General features: G+C 38.6%; 1 protein-coding gene across 3 annotated transcripts in view; it reads left to right on the top strand.

Annotated features, from left to right (window-relative positions):
• The first annotated feature begins 860 nt into the window (after nucleotides 1-860).
• The window catches only part of DNAJC13 (DnaJ heat shock protein family (Hsp40) member C13), a 123,502-nt gene continuing 104,265 nt past the window's right edge, over nucleotides 861-20,097 (top strand). For 2 of the 3 annotated variants that reach the window (XM_017505696.2, XM_017505697.2), the window contains exons 1-2: nucleotides 863-1,121; nucleotides 17,711-17,791. In XM_017505696.2, the coding sequence (XP_017361185.1) occupies nucleotides 17,724-17,791 (68 nt within the window). In that variant the 5' untranslated portion in view covers nucleotides 863-1,121; nucleotides 17,711-17,723. Of the gene's footprint in view, nucleotides 1,122-17,710; nucleotides 17,792-20,097 lie in introns of all 3 variants that reach the window. The other variant, XR_001818295.2, reaches the window with a different exon arrangement.

Consider the following 20,097-nt stretch of genomic DNA (forward strand, 5'->3'; position numbering starts at 1 on the left):
AGCTGAACCCTTGTTTAGTCCCAATATCCCCTCTTTTCACTAACCTGACTCCTCTCAAGGGAGGTTCAGGGAGATAGTATCTAGAGAGCAAAGGTGTGGATTCAAATTACTTGGGAACAAACTCCGTATGTACTACTCTGAGGCTGGGCCTCAATTCAGATGCAAAGTGAGGATGATTCCTATCCCAGGGAGTTGAAGATTAAGTAGCGTTAAGTAAACTTCTAAACACCTAACCAGCATACAATAGATGGGGGCTACCAGAACTATCCAGCATTCTCACCCGCAAATGCCTTAGACGTCTCTGACAATTTGGTCTCCGAGACCTCCCAGAGCACCGGTAACTTAAACTCTGCTCTGCTGTCGTTCTGGGAGTCTCAATAGTAAGTGAACCTGCTGGCTCCCAATCCAGTGAAACCAGTAAATAGGCTGAGGCTTCACACTGCCTAGCGGATGCTCCATGGTACTTGACGGCAAGGGTTAAAAAGAGGTAATTTAAAACAGGATTTTCTCCGGCTTTAAAGCTCAAGTACCAGGTTGCGCCTCTCCTATCCGCAAGACACAAACCGAGGGGCGCAGCCCTGAGGCACACCCCGGAGGGGCGTGGTCATGGCCGCGCGCGCCCAGGGGCGTGACCTTCTGAGCACCCACTGATGCGCTGATCCCTCAAGCGCTGTGTGGAATCCACAGCCCACGGCCGGTGTCGTTATTCTGCGCATGTGTAACTGCTAGGGGGCGGGCAGGCGGGACGCAGAATTTCTGGGAAAGAACGAACTGGATGGGGAGGACGGGGCAGAAGGCGGAAGAGTTGAGATCAGCTGACCGGGCCTCGTGACGGCCTGGGCGTCGGCGACGCAGGCGTATTAGAGCGCGGTCGCTCAAAGCCTGAGCGAAGATGGCGGCCTCCAGAGTGAAACTCTGAGAGGCAGAGGGAGGAGGCGGAGGGGGCGGGGAGGCAGCGTCGCGGCGGCACCAGGAACCCGCGGCAGCGGAGCTGCAGGGCCCCGGCGGGGGAAAGGGGAAGTGGCGAGGGTGAGGAGGCCGGAGGGCGCCTCATCCCACTCTGGACGCTGAGCCGGCGACTGGAGGAGCTAGGGCTGGAACCTCTCCAGCCTCCCGCGAAGGTAATGCCGACTCCGGGCACTGGACTCTGAGGCTCTGCCTTACCCTCTTTCCACGCCGTGGGGACTTTGTGGGGCTCAGGGCAGGGAAAAAGAGGTGGTCTTGGCCGCCGCAGCCTGGAGCTGCTAAGGAAGCAGATTACCCTCCCCCCAGTCTGCTGGTCTGGTTCCTTACGTTGGACCCCCCCCTCCAGCTAATGAGGGACATTAGCTCAGGGCACTGCCGTGTCCAGCCCATCTCTCTTTTTGTCTGGTTTTCTTGTTTTCTACTTAGTACGCTCCTCCACTGGCCATAACGTATCCTTACCCCACACGCTCTTCATTCCCCTGTGGGCTCCGCCCTCGGGATTCCCTTCCAGTCTCCTAGTCTGAGCACCCTCCTGCTGGATGCTGGCAACTCTTGTTTCCTTGGGTCAGCGACCCTCCTTCCCCACAAGTCCTGCATAGACTGACTTTCTTTGCTTTGTTTCGTTTTGTTAGGAAATGAGCATCCGCGTCGTCTCTTCTCCATTCCTTTTCCAAATTATTTTCTCCCCCAAGGCTTTTCCTTCCTGCAAGGCAGTTTTATTCACGTGGCCTTTCTTCCGCTGCTGTGATTTTACCTTTGAATGTGGCCTCGGAGTGGGTGAAAGACGCTCAGTGAAGTGGCTGTTAATCGCTTGATACTTAACTATGCTTAAGAATTGTGCCTTCTCTTAAATTTTCTCCTTTTGTATAGTGTTCCGTTAACCACTTTTGTCTTGAGATTGTTTCCTGTGTCCGTTGCTTAGAGGGGAAAAAAAATAAAGATTTCACCCTAATGTGGCGGTGGTTTCCCAAGGTAATTATTACTCATTTTCCCTCTGCTTTTCCCTTTTACCCCATTCAGATTTCCTTCAAAAAGGATGTTCTCTACCTGATGCTATTGCGTCCTCTATGAAGGGCTTTATAGTGTACAGTTTAAGTTAAGCCTTTTGTAATAGTGTCTCAGGAAAAAAGCAGTAGTTCAGGACCTGCCCCCAGCAATTCTTACTGTATTTTCTTTCTCAGTTTATGGACTTCATAGGTTTCTAGGTTTGAAAGAACTGCCTGCAGGGAAAATGACTCACAGTGGTCAGGTTTTGTAATATATTACCAGTACTTTGAGTTTATGGGAGTATGAAACAGAATTTGCCTTAAAAAAAGAAATTAATAGAAACCACTTGTCAGAAACTGTCCGGAACACAATTCTTTGGGTTTTTGGAAAGTGGTTTATTGACTTATTTATCATATAACATAAAACCTTGTTAACATTTTATGTCATGTGAAACACTTTTTAAGCTACTATATCTCAAACTTATGCTATTAATATCACAGTGCATTCAGGGAACACACGTCCTTGTGTAGAAATTATTACATTATACTCTTGAAAAAAGGAAGTAGAACATATTAAGGGAGGAAAAGAGGAGTCAAAGGATTATGAAGAAATAAGAATGTAAAGGACCTTAAGGTTAGAGTCCAGTTCATGGAAAATATCAGTATTTGTATTCCACTAAGAGGCATTGGATACTCCTCTTTTTTTAAAGTGGTAGTAATAAATAGTATAAAATATAGCAATGTCATTAGTTGCAAACAAAATACTTAAGCTAAAAAATAGTATGAGCGAATGAATGAATTATTTGGAATAATTTAACCTTATCCACAAATAAATGGAAGATAGTTGCCTTGCCCAGACGGACTGTAACAATACTGGCTTTATTAAATTTGTCAAAAGGTTGATGGTGGAGTCTGGTTCTCAATAGGTAGTCAATTGGGGTTGAAATTGAAAAGGTGTGTTTTAACTAATTGGGCTTCATTCCTCAACCAGTTCTATTTACGCAGGTGAATTTGAGGTTTCTGCTACGCATACCTGTCCCCTGCTTCTGATTGAGGTACTTTAAATTAGTAAATAGAAACCAGGTTGTGCAGATAAACTGCAGCACAAATTTGCTACAAATAGGTTTTGGCCTAAATGTTCACTGTCATGTTTGGCAGTAGTTAAAGGGGAGTTATTAATATTTTGAAAGAGATCCTTGAGTCACTTGTCTCTCAACTTTATTAGACCCAATAAAGGTTCCCTTTTTATACAAAATAATTAGTAACACCTTTTTTGCTCTCCTTAGTTTATAAATAGTATAACCTCCTCTGGCTTTGGCCCTGAGACAAAAAGAAGCTTTGCTCTCACTACTACAACAACAAAAACCCTACACTACAAATTCATGACTTTTTTGAAATCTATTAAAGAGCTGAATCCACAGCAAAACCACTGGCTGAAATTTTGAGAGATAGTGCTTACAGAGAGAGTAGATGGCAGTTTCTATTTACCTTCTTCAGACACAACTGGACAAAAAGCATGATGAAGCCTGAATGCACTATCTTACAAACTCTTATCCACAAGCCTCACCGGGTCTACTCCTAGAAAAGATTGGAAAGAACCCTGGGGGTTGTGTCTGTTGTGCATATGGAGAGGGTGGGGAACAGCAACAGAACTTCTAAGAGGGTCAAGAAACTGCCTGATTGTTCCCCTTTGTCTCTTCTGTGGAAAACAGCTTTAATCTAGGGGGGAGAAGGGCATCTCTGTTGGCCCCATTGGTGAACATTCAGGGGGTAGATGAGAACAGGGAGAGAATCTTATGCCTGGAGGTGGGGCCCTGAGCCCAAAACTGCAGCCAGGGGTGGTCAGCAGAACCAAGAAGTCTACCTTCATGAGATTCAGGAACACAGTGTTTGACTTAGACTGATCCTTAATCAGAACATCAGACGGTATCCCCCATCCCCTGCCACAAAGCGAAAAAGCTTTTAATAACAAGGAACCACAAAATCCTACTAGAAAAGGAATAAGTTTATGCAAAGAGGCACAACACAAAGAATCTAAGGAGTATTGCTGTAGTAAACCAGGGAGACAAACTGTTCTGCAGATACATGAAGGCTGTAATACACTGAGGATAACTATGGCAGTAACAGATCACAAACTAAGTCCAACTCCTAACCAGATTAACACAAACCCTTCACCAAAGGCCTCATAAAGAACAGGTGTGCTCGTATAGTCAAAAATTATTCGCCTCAGTCACTATTGTCCTACACATGTCCAGCTTTTAACCAACAATTGAGGCCCATGAAAAAGCAGAAAAAAACTCCCAAGAAAAAGAGCAGCCATGAAGATACATTTATTAAAAAGGTAGCTTAAGAACAAGAGCACTGTTTTGTACATGTTAAATGGTTAAATACTGTAATTAGGGGATTTCGCCTTGAAAAAGTTTGCTTGAGGCAGTGAGCATTGGGTGGAGTTGCAGTTAGTGAATTACCGTGAAATAGTAGAAGGAAAAAAGTCGTAAGATGGTGTGGAAAATTAGTAACGTGAATGTGTGTGGTTCATGACCACCTGAGTTTTGCGTATGTGTGTATTTTGTGAATTCCTACATGGCTTAGATCAGTTGGATACAGTTTTCTGCATTAACTTAGTGTTGGGACAGAATCACTATAAGCAAATGTGAAATTTGCATCATGCTCCTATTGTTCAGTAATATACCAGTCCTGTTAGTATAAATTCACATCAAAAAGCATTATAGCAGAACTGACTAGATACATTTCAATATGTAAACAGTTAAGTATGATTATACTAGAATACGCAAAGGATATGTCAGAGGCTTGTACCTTTACATGGAACCATTTTGAGTTTTGACAAATGTTGATGGCTACAAGTTTGTCACATTGGTGACTCAAATACCACAATTGGGATTATCATGAGCATTGTTAGAAAAGAACAGGGTTAATAAAGTATAATCTCTTAATTTACATTATAGTTACATTCCTGGAAAAATCTGTGTATATGTATATTAAACCCTGCAAAATGTACTTGGTGAGTTATGTATAAAACAATTAGATTCTGGGTTTCATTCATTATAAATAGGTTTTTGCCTACATGATTAACCATTTGGACTTTTGGGCTTTTTTTTTTTTTTTTTGACCACAACTTTCCCTCTTTGGCCCCGGCTGGAGTGCAGTAACAGGATCATAGCTCACTGTAGCCTCGATCTCCTGGGCTCAAGTTATCCTCCCACCGTAGCCTCCTTAGTATCTTGTACTATAGGCACACCGTGCCCAGCTAATTTTTTAATTTTCGTTTTTAGTAGAGAGGAGGTCCACTGTGTTGCCCAGGCTGGTGTTGAACTCCTGAGCTCAAGCAGTCTTCCCATCTTAGCCTCCCAGAGTGCTGGGATTACAGGTGTGAGCCTCTGCCCCTGGCTCGGTTGGACATTTGAAAGTCGTATGGTGCGGACAGTACTTACCTGTGGGACTGTAATGTATGTTGAGTATCTAGTCTCATCCACTTAATGTTAGCAGTGCTCCCAGTCATAGTGCCTCAGATGGGATGGCATCGTACCCCAACTATTACTTTAGTTCAAAATTTTAATCAGTGGTTTTCAACATATTTTTTCTGTTTCAGCAGTGTTCACATGCTCAGCACGTGCCAGTCTGCAACATGTTATGTGGAGTGATTCTTAATCATAGGAATTCCTTCGAGAGTCATTGAGTTAGATTTCTTTGTAACAAATAGCTAAGCCAGCATGTTTATGATCATCTTTGCTAATTTGAGATAGTTACCTGTGCAAAGGTACATTTAGGTGTGGTTCAGTCAATAACACCATATAACTTGCTAGTAATTATTTTCAGATGCTCAACAGTCTACATGTGTGAGTTTTACTTGCACTTTTACGGACTACTTGTGAAGAAGAGTGAACTTTAAAGTTAGTGGAATTTTACAGTTTAAGCACTGGAGTTGCCATTAAAGAACACTGCCTTTTCACATGTTTAGCACATGCCCAGTGGTAATCTCTTTGCAACTGATTAGTAAGTGATATTTTGATTATCAGGTAGAAAAAACCTTTAAAGCAATCTAAAATAATTATTTTAGCTGGGTGCACAATAGTCATGCCTGTAATCTCAGCACTTTGGAAGGCTGAGATGTGAGGATCACTTGAGGCCAGGAGTTCAACGCCAGCCTGAGCAACCCATCTGTTCAAAAAATAAAATAATTAGCTGGGCATGGTGGCACGTGCTACTCTGGAGGCTGAGGCAGGAGGATTGCTTGAGCTCAGGAGTTTGAGATTCCAGTGAGCTGTGATTGTGCTGCTGCACTTCAGCTTGGGTGACAGCAAGACCCTGTCTCTAATTATTTTGATGCTTTGATTTTTGTCAACTCTAGTTGCCACAGCTTAACGGAAGGATTGATAAGGTTATGAATGGAGGAGATATTCTATAGTATTTCATATATTCTGTAACATTTAAACGCTTATACATGGTGTCCTGACTTGTACTGTATTCCTTAGTCATCTAAGGCTATGGATTTCTCTCCTCAAACTTCTAGTCAAGCTACAGAATGTGTTTTGAATGTTTATCAAATCTTAGAGCAGATAAGCCATTTTTTTCCCCAAACCTTAGAGCTAATGGCCTTAATTTTGAAACTGAAACTTTCCTTTTTTGAGATGATTTGGTAGTATTATGTAAACTGTAAAGCATTACAGGAGAGGTAGGAATTATAGGGATATTTCAGAAAGAATTGAACTAGAAATATATGTTGCTATTTTTCATTGAGTGAAAGGGAAATTATAATAAATTAAACTTTTGTCTTTCAGTGTTTAGGTGTTCAGGATACTTTCTGTAAAACTGTCTTCAAGTTGTATTTGTTATAAGCTTAGGAAATTTAGTCCTGCATTATGCATTTGCTGTAGTGATAGGAGAAACAGCAACAAGTTAAAATATAGCTGCTAAAAATTTCTTTTGCTCATTATAGGGCATATTTACAGTAGTAGAGCATGATTATTAAGTGCCTGTTGATAAGCTGAAAAGCTTACAGACATAGTATACTTTGTTCTTGCATAAGCCAGGTTGTGCTTCAGAGATAAAATGAAATTAGGTCTAGAAAGTTACACTAATGTGTATAAACTAAAAATATGTAAATGATTAATAGCAATTATTTCAAATGCTTAAGTGAACATGTTTCTGGAAAAAACTTTCAAGTGAATATTTTAAGGCATTATTAAGCTTTGTAAAGGGAAGGGTCATAGTAATACATCTTTCGTAGAAAATTTAAAAATTTTTTGACAACAGATAAAGGTTTATTTTGTCAGAAATGCAAATTATTCTCAGATGAGATGGGCATTCATGTGATCGAAATAGAAGAGATGTCTCTTTTTCAATACTCGATTTATATTGTTGAATAGAAAAGGTCAACAAAATTAACTGCTATGGTATGTATACTTGTCCCCTCCTCCCATTAAATGTTTCTTCAGATTTAGGGGCTGCTTTTGAATTTCTCTTGCCCTTGTATTTCATGAATATATACCCAGTTTGTAATTGAAAGGAAATAACTTTTTTGTTTATTTGTTTGTTTTGTGTTTTTGTTTTTTAAGACGGAGTTTCGCTCTTGTTACCCAGGCTGGAGTGAGTGCAATGGCGCGATCTCGGCTCAGCGCAACCTCCGCCTCCTGGGTTCAGGCAATTCTCCTGCCTCAGCCTCCTGAGTAGCTGGGACTATAGGCACGCGCCACCATGCCCAGCTAATTTTTTTTTTGTAGTTTTAGTAGAGACGGGGTTTCACCATGTTGACCAGGATGGTCTTGATCTCTTGACCTCGTGATCCACCCGCCTCGGCCTCCCAAAGTGCTGGGATTACAGGCGTGAGCCACCGCGCCTGGCCTGGAAACAACTTTTTAAAAAGAGTGGGGGAGATCTCAGATTATTTCAGCTACCCCATGGTAGTGAAAGTAGTTAAGTTAATTTTGATGTGGCAGACAATGCAAACATTTCACGATTAAAACTTCTGGGCAGTTATTTGAAGATGTGATTATTAGATGAAATTCGTTATTACCACTGGCTTTCTTATTTTTTAAAATTTATCTCTGGAGGTATCTGGTTCTTCAGTAAGTTAAGGAAGGTTAAGATGGCAGGCACTAAAATCTTACTTTGTGATATATTTATGGTTTAAGATTCCTGTCAGTATCATACACATTATACATACTGATGTTCATTTCGAAGAAAATGCTTTTACCTGTCCTTGAGTCATTCCTTAAAATGAAGCTCAAATTTAAAAGGGTTAAGGTTCCTTTGGCAAATTCCCCCATAGACAGCACATTCTATCTAAACAGCTTAGTTGTAGCTTTTTAATCTGGGTAAAAATTAACCTTTTGTTAGCCATTTATATTTTTTTTACCATTTGTTTGAAACCAAACTAATCTAGTACTATGATTTACTCAGATTTTGAATCCCTACAAACAAAACTAGATCCTTAAGTCAATATAAGGGATTCTCTCATTAGTTATTATTTTTTCAAAGGGTTAGTCTTTACATGGGTATCCTTACTACTCCTCCCTTTTTGGTAAGATATAGCTGTAGAAAGTATAATACTCATAAATTAGTTCCTATGATGTGAATGTCTACTACATTTTAAGTGTGATTTTGGAATGTAGCATTGTTTCTGTTGTAGGAGAGTTTGATCAGAAAAAGCAAACTCCATAATTTTTTCCCAACATATTTAAAAAATTTTCACCTGCAGCCAAGTTGGAAGAACTTTACATTAAATACCCACATGCCCACCTCCAGATTTTTATGTTAACATTTTGTTGTATTTGCTTTATCAGATCTTTTCATCTTTCCATCAGTCCATCTTATTATGCATTGCAAGACAAATTCACATTTTTTTTTTTTTTTTTTTTTTTTTTTTTTGAGACGGAGTTTCGCTCTCGTTACCCAGGCTGGAGTACAATGGCACGATCTCGGCTCACCGCAGCCTCCGCCTCCTGGGTTCAGGCAATTCTCCTGCCTCAGCCTCCTTAGTAGCTGGGATTACAGGCATGTGCCACCATGCCCAGCTGATTTTTTGTATTTTTAGTAGAGACGGGGTTTCACCATGTTGACCAGGATGGTCTCGATCTCTTGACCTCGTGATCCACCCGCCTCGGCCTCCCAAAGTGCTGGGATTACAGGCTTGAGCCACCGCGCCCGGCACATTCACATTTTTAATTGAGAGCAGAGCTAATGATGGAAGTAAGTTCTGTTCTTGCATTTTACAGACTCAGATGGAAAAATTAGCATCTTACCTGTTCTCTGCAAGTTTTCGTATTTGTGTAAAAATTACTTCCAGTTGATCATGCTTTAAACAAGTGATTAGCCTTGATTAATGCCAATTCTTTCTTTCACTAGTGTATTTTTTCTAAATGTATTCATCCCTGGTTAAATGAGCATTCTGTTTGAGGTTTTACTTAACACAAGCCATGTTTATCTACTTAATTTTGATGTGTGTGTAAATTCTTTTGCTTGTAGCCTGGCTACAATCTGGTCGAGTATCTCTGGTGTTGAGTCCCTTCATCCTGCTTTTGTTCTTAGTGTCAACTTGATGTAGGCTTCTGCTCACTGGACTCTCAAATCCTGTGGTTTTCTGTCAAAATTATGTATCTCCTGAAAGATCATTCTCATTTTAACCATAAATGATCATAAATGGTTTGCCAGTATTACGGCCAGAAATAAACGAGAGAATTCAAGAATATCGTGTTGTTCGAAAGCAGCACACATTAGTATTCATTGAGAAAGGTGAATCTGGCCAAAATGCCTGTGTTGCTCTGAATTTGTCTTTTTATCCCATAGGGCAGTTCTATAAAAAGAACAAACAGATGTTTCTTTGGTGGTATAATGTCAGGATATAGAATGGAAATAAGTGAACCTGCCTTGCAAAAATTTCAATGCAATTTAATTACAAAAGTCATTTAAATTTGAAGTTTTCCTCATCAGAAAGAATTAAATTTCAAATTATGAGAATTTGAAATATGGAACACAATGGCAGGAATGAAGGAGATGAAATTTAAGTGATAGTTTGAGCAGAAATTCTTGTTGTTTTGAATGGCTTCTAAACAACCGGCAGAATGACAAATGCTAATGATATAGCTGCTACCAAGATCTCATTCAACATCCCATTCAACTGTTTATATTTTTTAGTTGGACAGTTTATGGTTGTTTACAGCATATGCATATAAATGGCTGTTACTGATATTACCTGCTTGATACTTGAGTTTCTGATACTAGAAATTCTACAGATTTTTCATCATGGATAGTGGAAATTAATAGTTGCTTAAGAGTTTTTGCCTATAAGCAGTGATTTTTTTGAACCACTTTTAGAGTGTATTTGAAAAATATGTACAGAGGAAATATTAACTGGAGATTAAGTTAGTTTTGCGAAGCGTTCTTTTCTTGCAAGTTTCTCAAGCCGCAGTTAAGTTGTAACCATCAAATTTAAAAATACTATTAGGTTGGATACATATAAGGAAACAATTCTAACAGTTGAAATTTCAAACAACTAAGTGGAGAATATTTAAAAATGTAAGTAAGATTGACTTGTAATAGTATTTTGTAGGAATAAAGTTGAAATAAAGAGAAGCTTAAGCGTTGGGTTATAATTGACAAGATGGTTTTTAAAATTTCATCTATCCTGATTACCTTGGTCGTTTATATGTGTGCACGTGTGTGTGTGTGTGTGTGTGTGTGTGTGTGTGTGTGTGTGTGTGTGTTTGGAGACAGGGTCTTACTCTGTTACCCAGTTTGTAGTGCAGTGGCATGGTGAGGGCTCACTGCAGCCTCAACCTCCCAGGCTCAAGGGGTCCTCCCATCTCAGCACCCCTAAGTAGCTGGAACTATAGGCATGTGCCACCACACCTGGCTGATTTTTTTTGTATTTTTAGTAGAAACATGGTTTCATCACGCTGCCTATGCTGGTTTTGAACTCCTGGACTCTGGCGATCTGCCTGCCTTGGCCTCCCAAAGTGCTGGGACTATAGGCGTGAGCTACCACACCCAGCAATGTTTTTTTCTCTTTAAAAATGTTTTATGGGAAACATAAATTGTAACAATAAAATAATAATGACAGTAACAATAATAAAATGGCACCCTTATGTACATCATCCAGTTTAAGAAATATTTATTGTTATAGTTACTTTTGAATGGTTAAGTAAAACTGTATGCTAATTAATAGGATAATGTACTTTTGAAGGTGGAAATTCTAGGTGATACATATTTCATACTAGAAGGATTGAAACTAATAAAAGATTTAGAGAAAAATCAAGCAATTTAACAGAACTTCCCCCCAAAATGCCCTATAAGGTACAAGAGCTGGTAAGTTCTTGAAAATAAGATGCAACAGAAATACAAAGTAACTTTTTTTTTTTTTTTTTTTTTTTTTTTTTTAAAAGACGGGTTTCACCATGTTGGTCAGGCTGGCCTTGAACTCCCAACCTCAGGTGATCCGCCCACCTTGGCCTCCAAAGTGCTTGGATTACTTGTGGTGTAAGCCACCACACCTGGCCTAAAATAACTTTTTTCTGGTTATCACATTTAGTCCTCCTACAGTTCTTTGGGACATTTATTATCATCCCTATGTTGTACATGAACTGTAGTTCAGTGAAGTTCAGAAACTTTTGTTCAAAGTTACACAGCCAGTAAAGGGCAGTTATAAGAATTCTCTAGCCTTACCTTGGTAATAGATTATTGAAATCACTTTAGTGGAATGTTAATGTAGCTTGTTGTGCTAGTTCTTAGTTAACACATAGCATGTGGAATGGCAGCTCTGTGACCAGTGCCCAAAGGAGGTATTCCAGGGTCTTCCCAGATTGAATGATACTTGACTACTGTACTTAGAGGACCTCTAGACTTGTCTTCACTCGTTTGCCAGTTATTATCTTGAAGTCATTCTACCTCTCACTTTGAATGATGCAGAGTTGGTACATTTTTCTGATCTTTGTGCATTGCTATTACCCTCATTAGTGAGTTATCTACATGTCTAGAAGTATCTTCATGGTCTAAAAGAGTTAATGCAGTTGCCAGACCACTTGCCATACATTGGATGAAGTGAGTATCGAAAAGTAGTTAAGATTTTACTGAGAATGTAAAATAGATTTATCTTAAAAATGTGGATGGGCTAATAATTACACTGCTGGGTAACAGATCTCAGCCTCCAATCTCATTTATCTGGCTATTTCTTTTTTTTTTTCCATGTAAAATTTTAATTTAAATACAGATGGGGTCTTGCCCTGTTGCCCAGGCTGGTCTCAAACTCTTGAACTCAAGTGATCCTCCCACCGTGGCCTCCCAAAGTTCCAGGGTTACAGGCTTGAACCACCATGCCTGGCCAGTCTGGTTATCTTAAAAGCTCAGTGTTGGTTAGAGTAATTGAATTCTCTTTAAAGAGTATCCTGAGATCATATATTGGTAAGAAATTTTTGTAAAACAACGCTTCGAAAAATGTCATCCCATCCACCAGACGGAGTCCTGCTCTGTCACCCACACTGCTGCTCACTGTAACCTCTGCCTCCCAGGTTTAAGCAATTCTCCTGCCTCAGCTTCCTAAGTAGCTGGGATTACAGGTGCGCACCACCACACCCAGCTAATTTTTGTATTTTTAGTAGAGACGGGGTTTCAGCATGTTGGCCAGGCTGGCCTCGAATTCCAGACCTTGTGATCTGCCCACCTTGGCCTCCCAAAGTGCTAGGATTACAGGCGTGAGCCACCACGCCCAGCCAAAAAATATTTTCTAAGCTTAATAAAGATGGAAATATTTTGAAAGTTTATTTATAGATATAGAATATTCCGGCTTTGGAGACTTCTTTTTCTTTCTTTTGTCCTGTGTTGAATATGGTAATTTGTTTTACTGCTTAAAATTGTAGATTTCAAAGTTATTTCTGACAAATGCCCAGTCATCTGTCCAGATGAAGATAATAACTGAAACTAGTTCTAAATTATTCCAGGAATTTGCTGTCAAATGATATATCTTGCAATTACATGGTCAGCGTGGATTTTTTTTTTTTCTTCATAAAGTTGAGGGAAGGTATTAAAGCTTAGGTTAAGAACCTAAAGTGTGAAATTAAGCAGGTTGGTCCAAAGTCTGGCCCAATCGCTTACCAGCTGTGTGACCTTAGAACAGTGATTTAATTTCTCTGTCAGTTTTCTTGTCAATAAAATGGGAATCATACCGGTACTGCAGTGTTGTTATGGGGACAAAATGAAATGAAATAAATGCAGAGTAAATGCATGGCCTAATTACTAACGTGATAAGTATTCAATAAAAGTTGTTGCATAATTTCAGGACATGTCATAGATTTTCAGATTAGAGTCACCTTGCTTCCCCAACTTCATTAAAGGCAATCTTTAATGGGGTTTTAAAATGAAAAAGAATTATCCTGATTTCTATTGTGAGGCTAGACAGACACTAATATAGCATTGAATTATTCCGCTAGGGCTGACTTGGTACTTCACGGGATGTCTCTTCCCTCCCTTGCCTCTTAGATACACCCCCAACTTAAATATAATGTAGTTGAATGCAAGCTTTTCAAATGGAGCAGTTTTCTTCCATAAATAACCCATTTTGCTAGGCTTTTATTGGATGCAGAGTAAAACATCACTTTTTTTTTTAATGATTCAGTTCCAATGCAATAAAATATCACTTGTTGCTTTCTTAAGTATTAGAGAAAATTATCAGGTATACTAATATTGGACATAGGAACTTGTACTGATGGTAGGAACTTCCAGAGAATTGAAGTACTACTTTCCTCCTATACTAGTTTTCTAGAAGTCAGCATTCTAATCTGCATCAGGAATACAGTATTCTCATAGGCCAGGTGGTTGGTAGTTTATTTTTATCTTAATGTGTTATGTATCTTGTCATTCTGCTTTTATCCCAATCTAAGGACTCTGTGGAGTCTGGTGCTTTCATCACCTCCAGGTTTATAGACCTTAAAAAGCCTTCTTGATGTAAAGTTGTTTAATTTATCTCCAAAAAGGTCTTTTTGAGTTATATACCCCCAAATCAGTGATCCCTATAAGGTCATTCTTTAGGTGTTTATTTAAAAAAAAAAAAAAATTTTATAAAAACATTTAAAAAATTCTTGTATTTCTTTTGTTATTGTGAGATTAGTTTGTTCCCCTCTATGGGTTTATTAGGGATCTTTATTCCTTCTGGTTCATGCCCTGTGTTTTTTATGGTTGTCATTTAAAAATCTTTATTTTTCTCTGCCTTTTTAATTTTTAGACCTTTAATTATATCAACTAATCTCTACTCAACACATTTTCTTATTTCTCAGTTTTCCCAAGATAAGCCCTTGATACAGAGTCAGTTATTCCAGTATCTTCAGTTACGGTCTAGGAATACAAACCCCATTCCTCAGTATCAGCCGTTCACCTTTTCTATCTGCCTTTTTCTTCCATTGTTCCAGTCTTTAGTTACATAAGGGAAAAATATCCGTATGCCTAATATATCTCCTTTTTTTGGCGAGTCCTCGGAGATACTGCCCAGGTTTCTTTTCAGCAATATCGTTTACTGCAAAAGATTCAGAAGGCAGGGATAATGCTTGCTGGGTTTAATAAATGTTAGTTGGGTGTCTTTGTCATCCCAGGTGTGAAATCCAGAAACAGACAGACAAAGCACCACACCAACTGTCAGGACTATATTTAGCTGCCCCTATACTCACTAGTAGGAAGAGGTTAGTTGACTGTAAGAAATTTCTTCTTTTTGGTAACAATAAAAGTTTCTGTAAACTTGGTGTTACTTGTGGTTCCTTTTATTATTTTTTCAACTGATGCCTTTCCAGAAGGTTTGACAAGACCCTATTTGCGAGTTCCTATTAGAGCATCAGGTTTGAGGTCGACAACAGAATTGCCCATGGATTTGCTGAATTTTACTCATTCACTCAAATATTTATTTTTGAGTACCTGTTTTGTATCAAGCACTCTTGTGGCCTCTGTAGAAACATTAATGAGCTGAACAGACAAAAACTACCTCTCTCGGATAGTCTAGTAGAATTAGGTGAATAATAAATTGCAATTAGAATGTGAAAAGTGCTCTGTGGGGAAAAGAAGGAATAAGACGGAATCGGAAGTGTAGAATGAGAAGGAGGATGGTTACAATTTAAATCAAGATGGTTAGGATCGGCGTCATTGGAATGGTAATGTATGAACACAGATTTGAAGGAGAAAGAGGCATAAGCCATGTAAATATCCAGGAGATGAGCGTTCTATGTAGAGTACAAAGGCTCTCGATAATTGGTAATAACAAAAACAAATAGGACGAATGAAGAAAGCAATTTCAAAATAAGGGTGTCTTTTAAAAAAATGTTTTTACCACTCAGGTATATACCCAAGAGAAATGAATACATACACAAAAACTCAAATATGCTTGTTCATAGTTGTAGTATTCATAATAACCAAAAGGTAGAAATAACACCCATGCCCGTCAGTTGATGAATGGATAAACAAAATAGGTATATCCATACACCAGAATATTATTTGGCAACATGGAACAGCATAGGCAAACCCATAGTGACAAAGTAGATTAGTGGCTGCCAGGTGCTGAGGCTGAGGTATAATGGGGAGTGACTGCTAACAGAGTTTCTTACTGGGGTGATGAAAGTGTTCTGAAAATAGTGGTGATGGTTGCAGAACTCCAAATATACTAAAAATCACCAAATTGTACACTTTTAAAAAGAGTGAATTTATGATGTGTGAATTGTGTCTCAAGCTGTTACAAAAATGTTTTTGCCTGAGAAGTTTTTCTAATGATGTAAAAAAATAATTGCTGACTTAATATTCACAGTATAAAAAGGTATAAAGCAAGCTTTAATAAACACAATTGCAACTATTCAGTTTGTATTATTAGCACTTTGGCATGTATTCTACAGTGTTGTTTTTTTTTTTTTTTTTTTTTTTTTTTTTTTTTGTGTTTTTTTTTTTTTTTTTTTTTTTTTTTTCCTTGAGATGGAGTCTTGCTCTGTCATCCAGGCTGGAGTGTAGTGACCGGCTCACTGCTACCTCTGCCTCCCGGGTTCAAGTGATTCCCCTGCCTTAGCCTACCAGGTAGCTGGGATTACAGGTGTCTGCATGTAGAATTACCACGCCTGACTAATTTTTTGTATTTTTAGTAGAGCTGGGTTTCACCATGTTGTCCAGGCTGGTCTTGAACTCCTGACCTCAAGTGATCCACCCGCCCTCGGGCTTCCAAAGTGCTGGGATTACAGGCATGAGCCACTGCTCCCCGCCTCTACAATATTTTTTAGAGTGTGTTTCTAACTATTAAGTCAAGGGAGAAATAGGTAAGTCACAAAAGAAGAAATAACCATATTTAACTTTTATTCAAAATGAAGTGATACAGTATTTTCAAAATCTTAACAGTCTTTCATTAGCAGCCAGTTCCAACAATGTAAAATTAGCACAGTTTACCTTTTTTTAAAAAAATGGATTCTGAATTTTATATACTGGGTTACAGTCAATGAATACTGTATATAATGTGGTCTCAATGCATGTGACTGTTAGGCTGATTCCACATGTGAATCACACAGATTGAACAATCTGTGCAGGATCTGTTCTATATCCTGCTCAATCAGGAATCCGTTAGTCAAACTGCCGTCGAAGTTTCTAAATGCTTACTCTGTTTCTGTACTTCGCTTCATGTGGCTTGGAAACAAACCATTTGCAACTATACTTTGAGTAGCCCTGTTCTGGAATATTCATAAAGTGGAATACCATATAACCTTAAAAATCATTTTCTCATAGACTATTTAATTACATGGGGAAAGGTTAATATTCTGTGAAAACAGGTTAAACAGTACAAATGCCAATCTCATTTAAAACTGATTTTTCTCAACATAAAAAGGTTAAAATGATTATCTTCGGATGCAAGGATGAATGATTTGCTTTCTGAACATTTTAGATTTCTTCATATGGACATACATCACTTTTATAGTGAGAAAATTGTTTTACTTATTTTTAGAGACAGAATCTCACCCTATCACTCAGGCTAGAGTATGGTGGCACAATCATAGCTCACTGTAGCCTCAAACTCCTGGGTTCAAATGATTCTCCCACCTCAGCCTCAGAATAATACCACACTACTCAATAGTGCTTGTTCAGCCCTCCTCTTAAAAGTAGCTAGGACCGTAGGCACATGCTATCACGCCCTGTTAACTTCTGTTTTTTGAGATAAGGTCTCACTGTGTTGATTAGGCAGGTCTCAAACTCCTGGCCCCATTGATCCTCCCACCTCAGCCTGAGAATGGCTGGGGTTATAGGCGTGGGCCACTGTGCCAGTAAGAAAATTATTTTTAAATTGCCTCATTTATAGTAGGTCCCCTTTAAAGTGGTAGTGTCAGCAAAATGGCTAGCACTTAGCTCACCAAAAACCTTTTGGAATTGGTTTGACACTGGAAAATGTGTTTAGGTATCCGTTGTATGCCAAGGCATTATTTGGCAATGTGAGATTTAAAGCTTTCTTTATTTGACATTTTAAAAATTCCATGCACTGGGGATGTTCATAGATGTCATTTCTGGTCAAGAAACCCAGTTCAGTGTAGGGGAGAGAGCTGGACGGACAATCACAATATGGTGCTAAAGGTTATGATAAAGAGCTGAATAGACCAGTCCCTATCCCTAAAAACCTTACCGTCTTGCAAAGAATGTACAGCAAGCTGTGAAAGAGAGAGATCATGCTACCTTTCTTATGGGAGACTTGGGAAGATTAAAAATATATAACATGTACTAAGTGCCTCCATATTTTTATCTTCCAGGTTTGAGCACAAAATGAACATAATTAGGGAGAATAAGGATCTGGCATGTTTCTATACAACAAAACATTCATGGAGGGGGAAGTAAGTATTCCTGTTGGTTTTATTTTTCTGTGCTTCTACAAAACATCATTTTAAACATTTCCCTGTTTCATAACCTTGAATAATACTGCACAACTCAATAGGATGTGCAGCCCTTCTCTTCTGAAAAACAGACATACTTTAAATGTAAATACTACATTTAAATTATTTTTTTCTTTTGACATTTCTAGTTTTTTATGTTTCTTGGGAAGGAGTTTGGTAAACATTGAAAGTGACAGAAGGAAAGTAAACCAGTTATCCACCCTCTTGGATGCTATCACTTAATGATGAGGTTATGTAGTAGTAGCAGTGTGTAAACCCTACATCTTTGTTACCCAGAGACTAACCTTTCCGTAACTAACATTTTCATATCTGTTTGACTGTCAGAGAAATTACGCCATTCTAATGAAGTCTAATCTTTTTTTAGGCCTGTAATGAAATTTAAAAATTGGGTTTGATCTTTTATTTGGAAGGGAGGGATGGCATTTTTTAGTAGCTCCCCTAGTCAGACCAATATGTAAGTGCTTCTGTTTCCTGTCTGGAAGATGGGTGGTTATTCCTACCCTTAAGATTGTTTTAAGAATGAAATTAAGTGATATGGCGTGTATGAAAGTTTCAAAATTGTACCTTAAATATATTGAATATTCAATGAATGGCATCTGTTGACCATTAGAAAAGTTTAGTCTTTGGTCTTTTTCATCACTCATGAGTAAAATGAGGCTGTCACACTTTGACAAATCAGTGACCATATTATTCTGAATTGTGCCACAAGGTAAAACGTGACACATGCACAAAGCCAATAAGTATTTGTTCTCTCAACTTATTTATTTATTTATTTATTTTTTGAGACGGAGTTTCACACTTGTTACCCAGGCTGGGGTGCAATGGCGTGAACTCGGCTCACCGCAACCTCCGCCTCCTGGGTTCAGGCAATTCTCCTGCCTCAGCCTCCTGAGTAGCTGGGATTACAGGCGCGCGCCACCATACCCAGCTAATGTTTTGTATTTTTAGTAGAGACGGGGTTTCACCATGTTGACCAGGATGGTCTCGATCTCTTGACCTTGTGATCCACCCACCTTGGCCTCCCAAAGTGCTGGGATTACAGGCTTGAGCCACCGCGCCCGGCTCAACTTTTTATTTTTTAGTTACTGGAGAGAGTGGTAACTCTTAGGATGGGGTAACATCTGAGCTCTCTATTATTTCTGGTTTGCATTAGCAAACTGCCTATAATTTTGGAAGATTCAATTATTTGACTTTGTTGTCTAGTAATTCAATTGTATGAACTCCTAAATTAGAATAATTATTACCCTTGTAGAATTCTTGTCTCTAATTTTATTTTTCCCTAGTTAGTATCAGTGAGTGAAGTCTGGGAAAAAAGTGGCTTATTCAGTGTTATGAGTCATTTTAGTTCTTTGAATCAGCCTTAGAAAAGTATATCTCTAAATGATCCTTATTTTTTCCTCAAGTGGTACTCTGGTCATCATACTATCACTTCTGTTTTTAATAATATGATTATAACATACTGACAGATTCTAAAGAACAAACTTACTGCAATGCTTTTTTGCTTTTATAATGCTTTGTGAGCTTGTAAGTAACTGTGGTCATCAAATTTTTTTGTAACTTTTTAGGGTAGTGACTAAGACTTAACAATTCTCTTCTTTCCTCCTTGTAACAAATCGGAGCACAACTGTTTGTGTGCTCATAGCATAATTCTGTGGCTTGAAACTTTGTTTTGTTTTTATAATAGCTTTAAGACACAATTTACATACCATGAAATTCACTATCTTAAGGTGTACAATTCAGTGAATTTTATTTTATTCATAGAGTTGTGAACCGTCATGACTGTTGTGAGAATGCTTTGATCACCTCACCTTCCCTGCAAAAAACTTCCTCTAAACACTGTGTTAGAAATCAGCAGTTAACTCCCTTTCCTCCCTTCTTTTGGCAGGCATTAATCTACTTCCTGTCTCTGGATTTGTCAATTTGGGACATCTTATATAAATAGAATGATACAAAATGCTGTATTTTCTGACTGACTTCCATTAAGCATAATGTTTTCAAGGTCGTCTATATTTTAGCATATATCAGTACTTAATTTGCTTAACGTCATATATATATATATATATCTATTGTATGGATATACCACATTTTGTTTATCCATTCATCAACAGATGGACCTTTGAATTATTTTTCCTTTTTTACTATTATGAATAATACACTGTGAATGTTCCCATATTTCTAGTTCTTTTGTGTGAATGTTCCCATATTTCTAGTTCTTTTATGTATATACCCTAAAGGTGGAGACTGCA

Source organism: Cebus imitator, unplaced genomic scaffold, assembly GCF_001604975.1.
Source record: "Cebus imitator isolate Cc_AM_T3 unplaced genomic scaffold, Cebus_imitator-1.0 Scaffold340, whole genome shotgun sequence".
Classification (NCBI taxonomy): Eukaryota; Metazoa; Chordata; class Mammalia; order Primates; family Cebidae; genus Cebus; species Cebus imitator.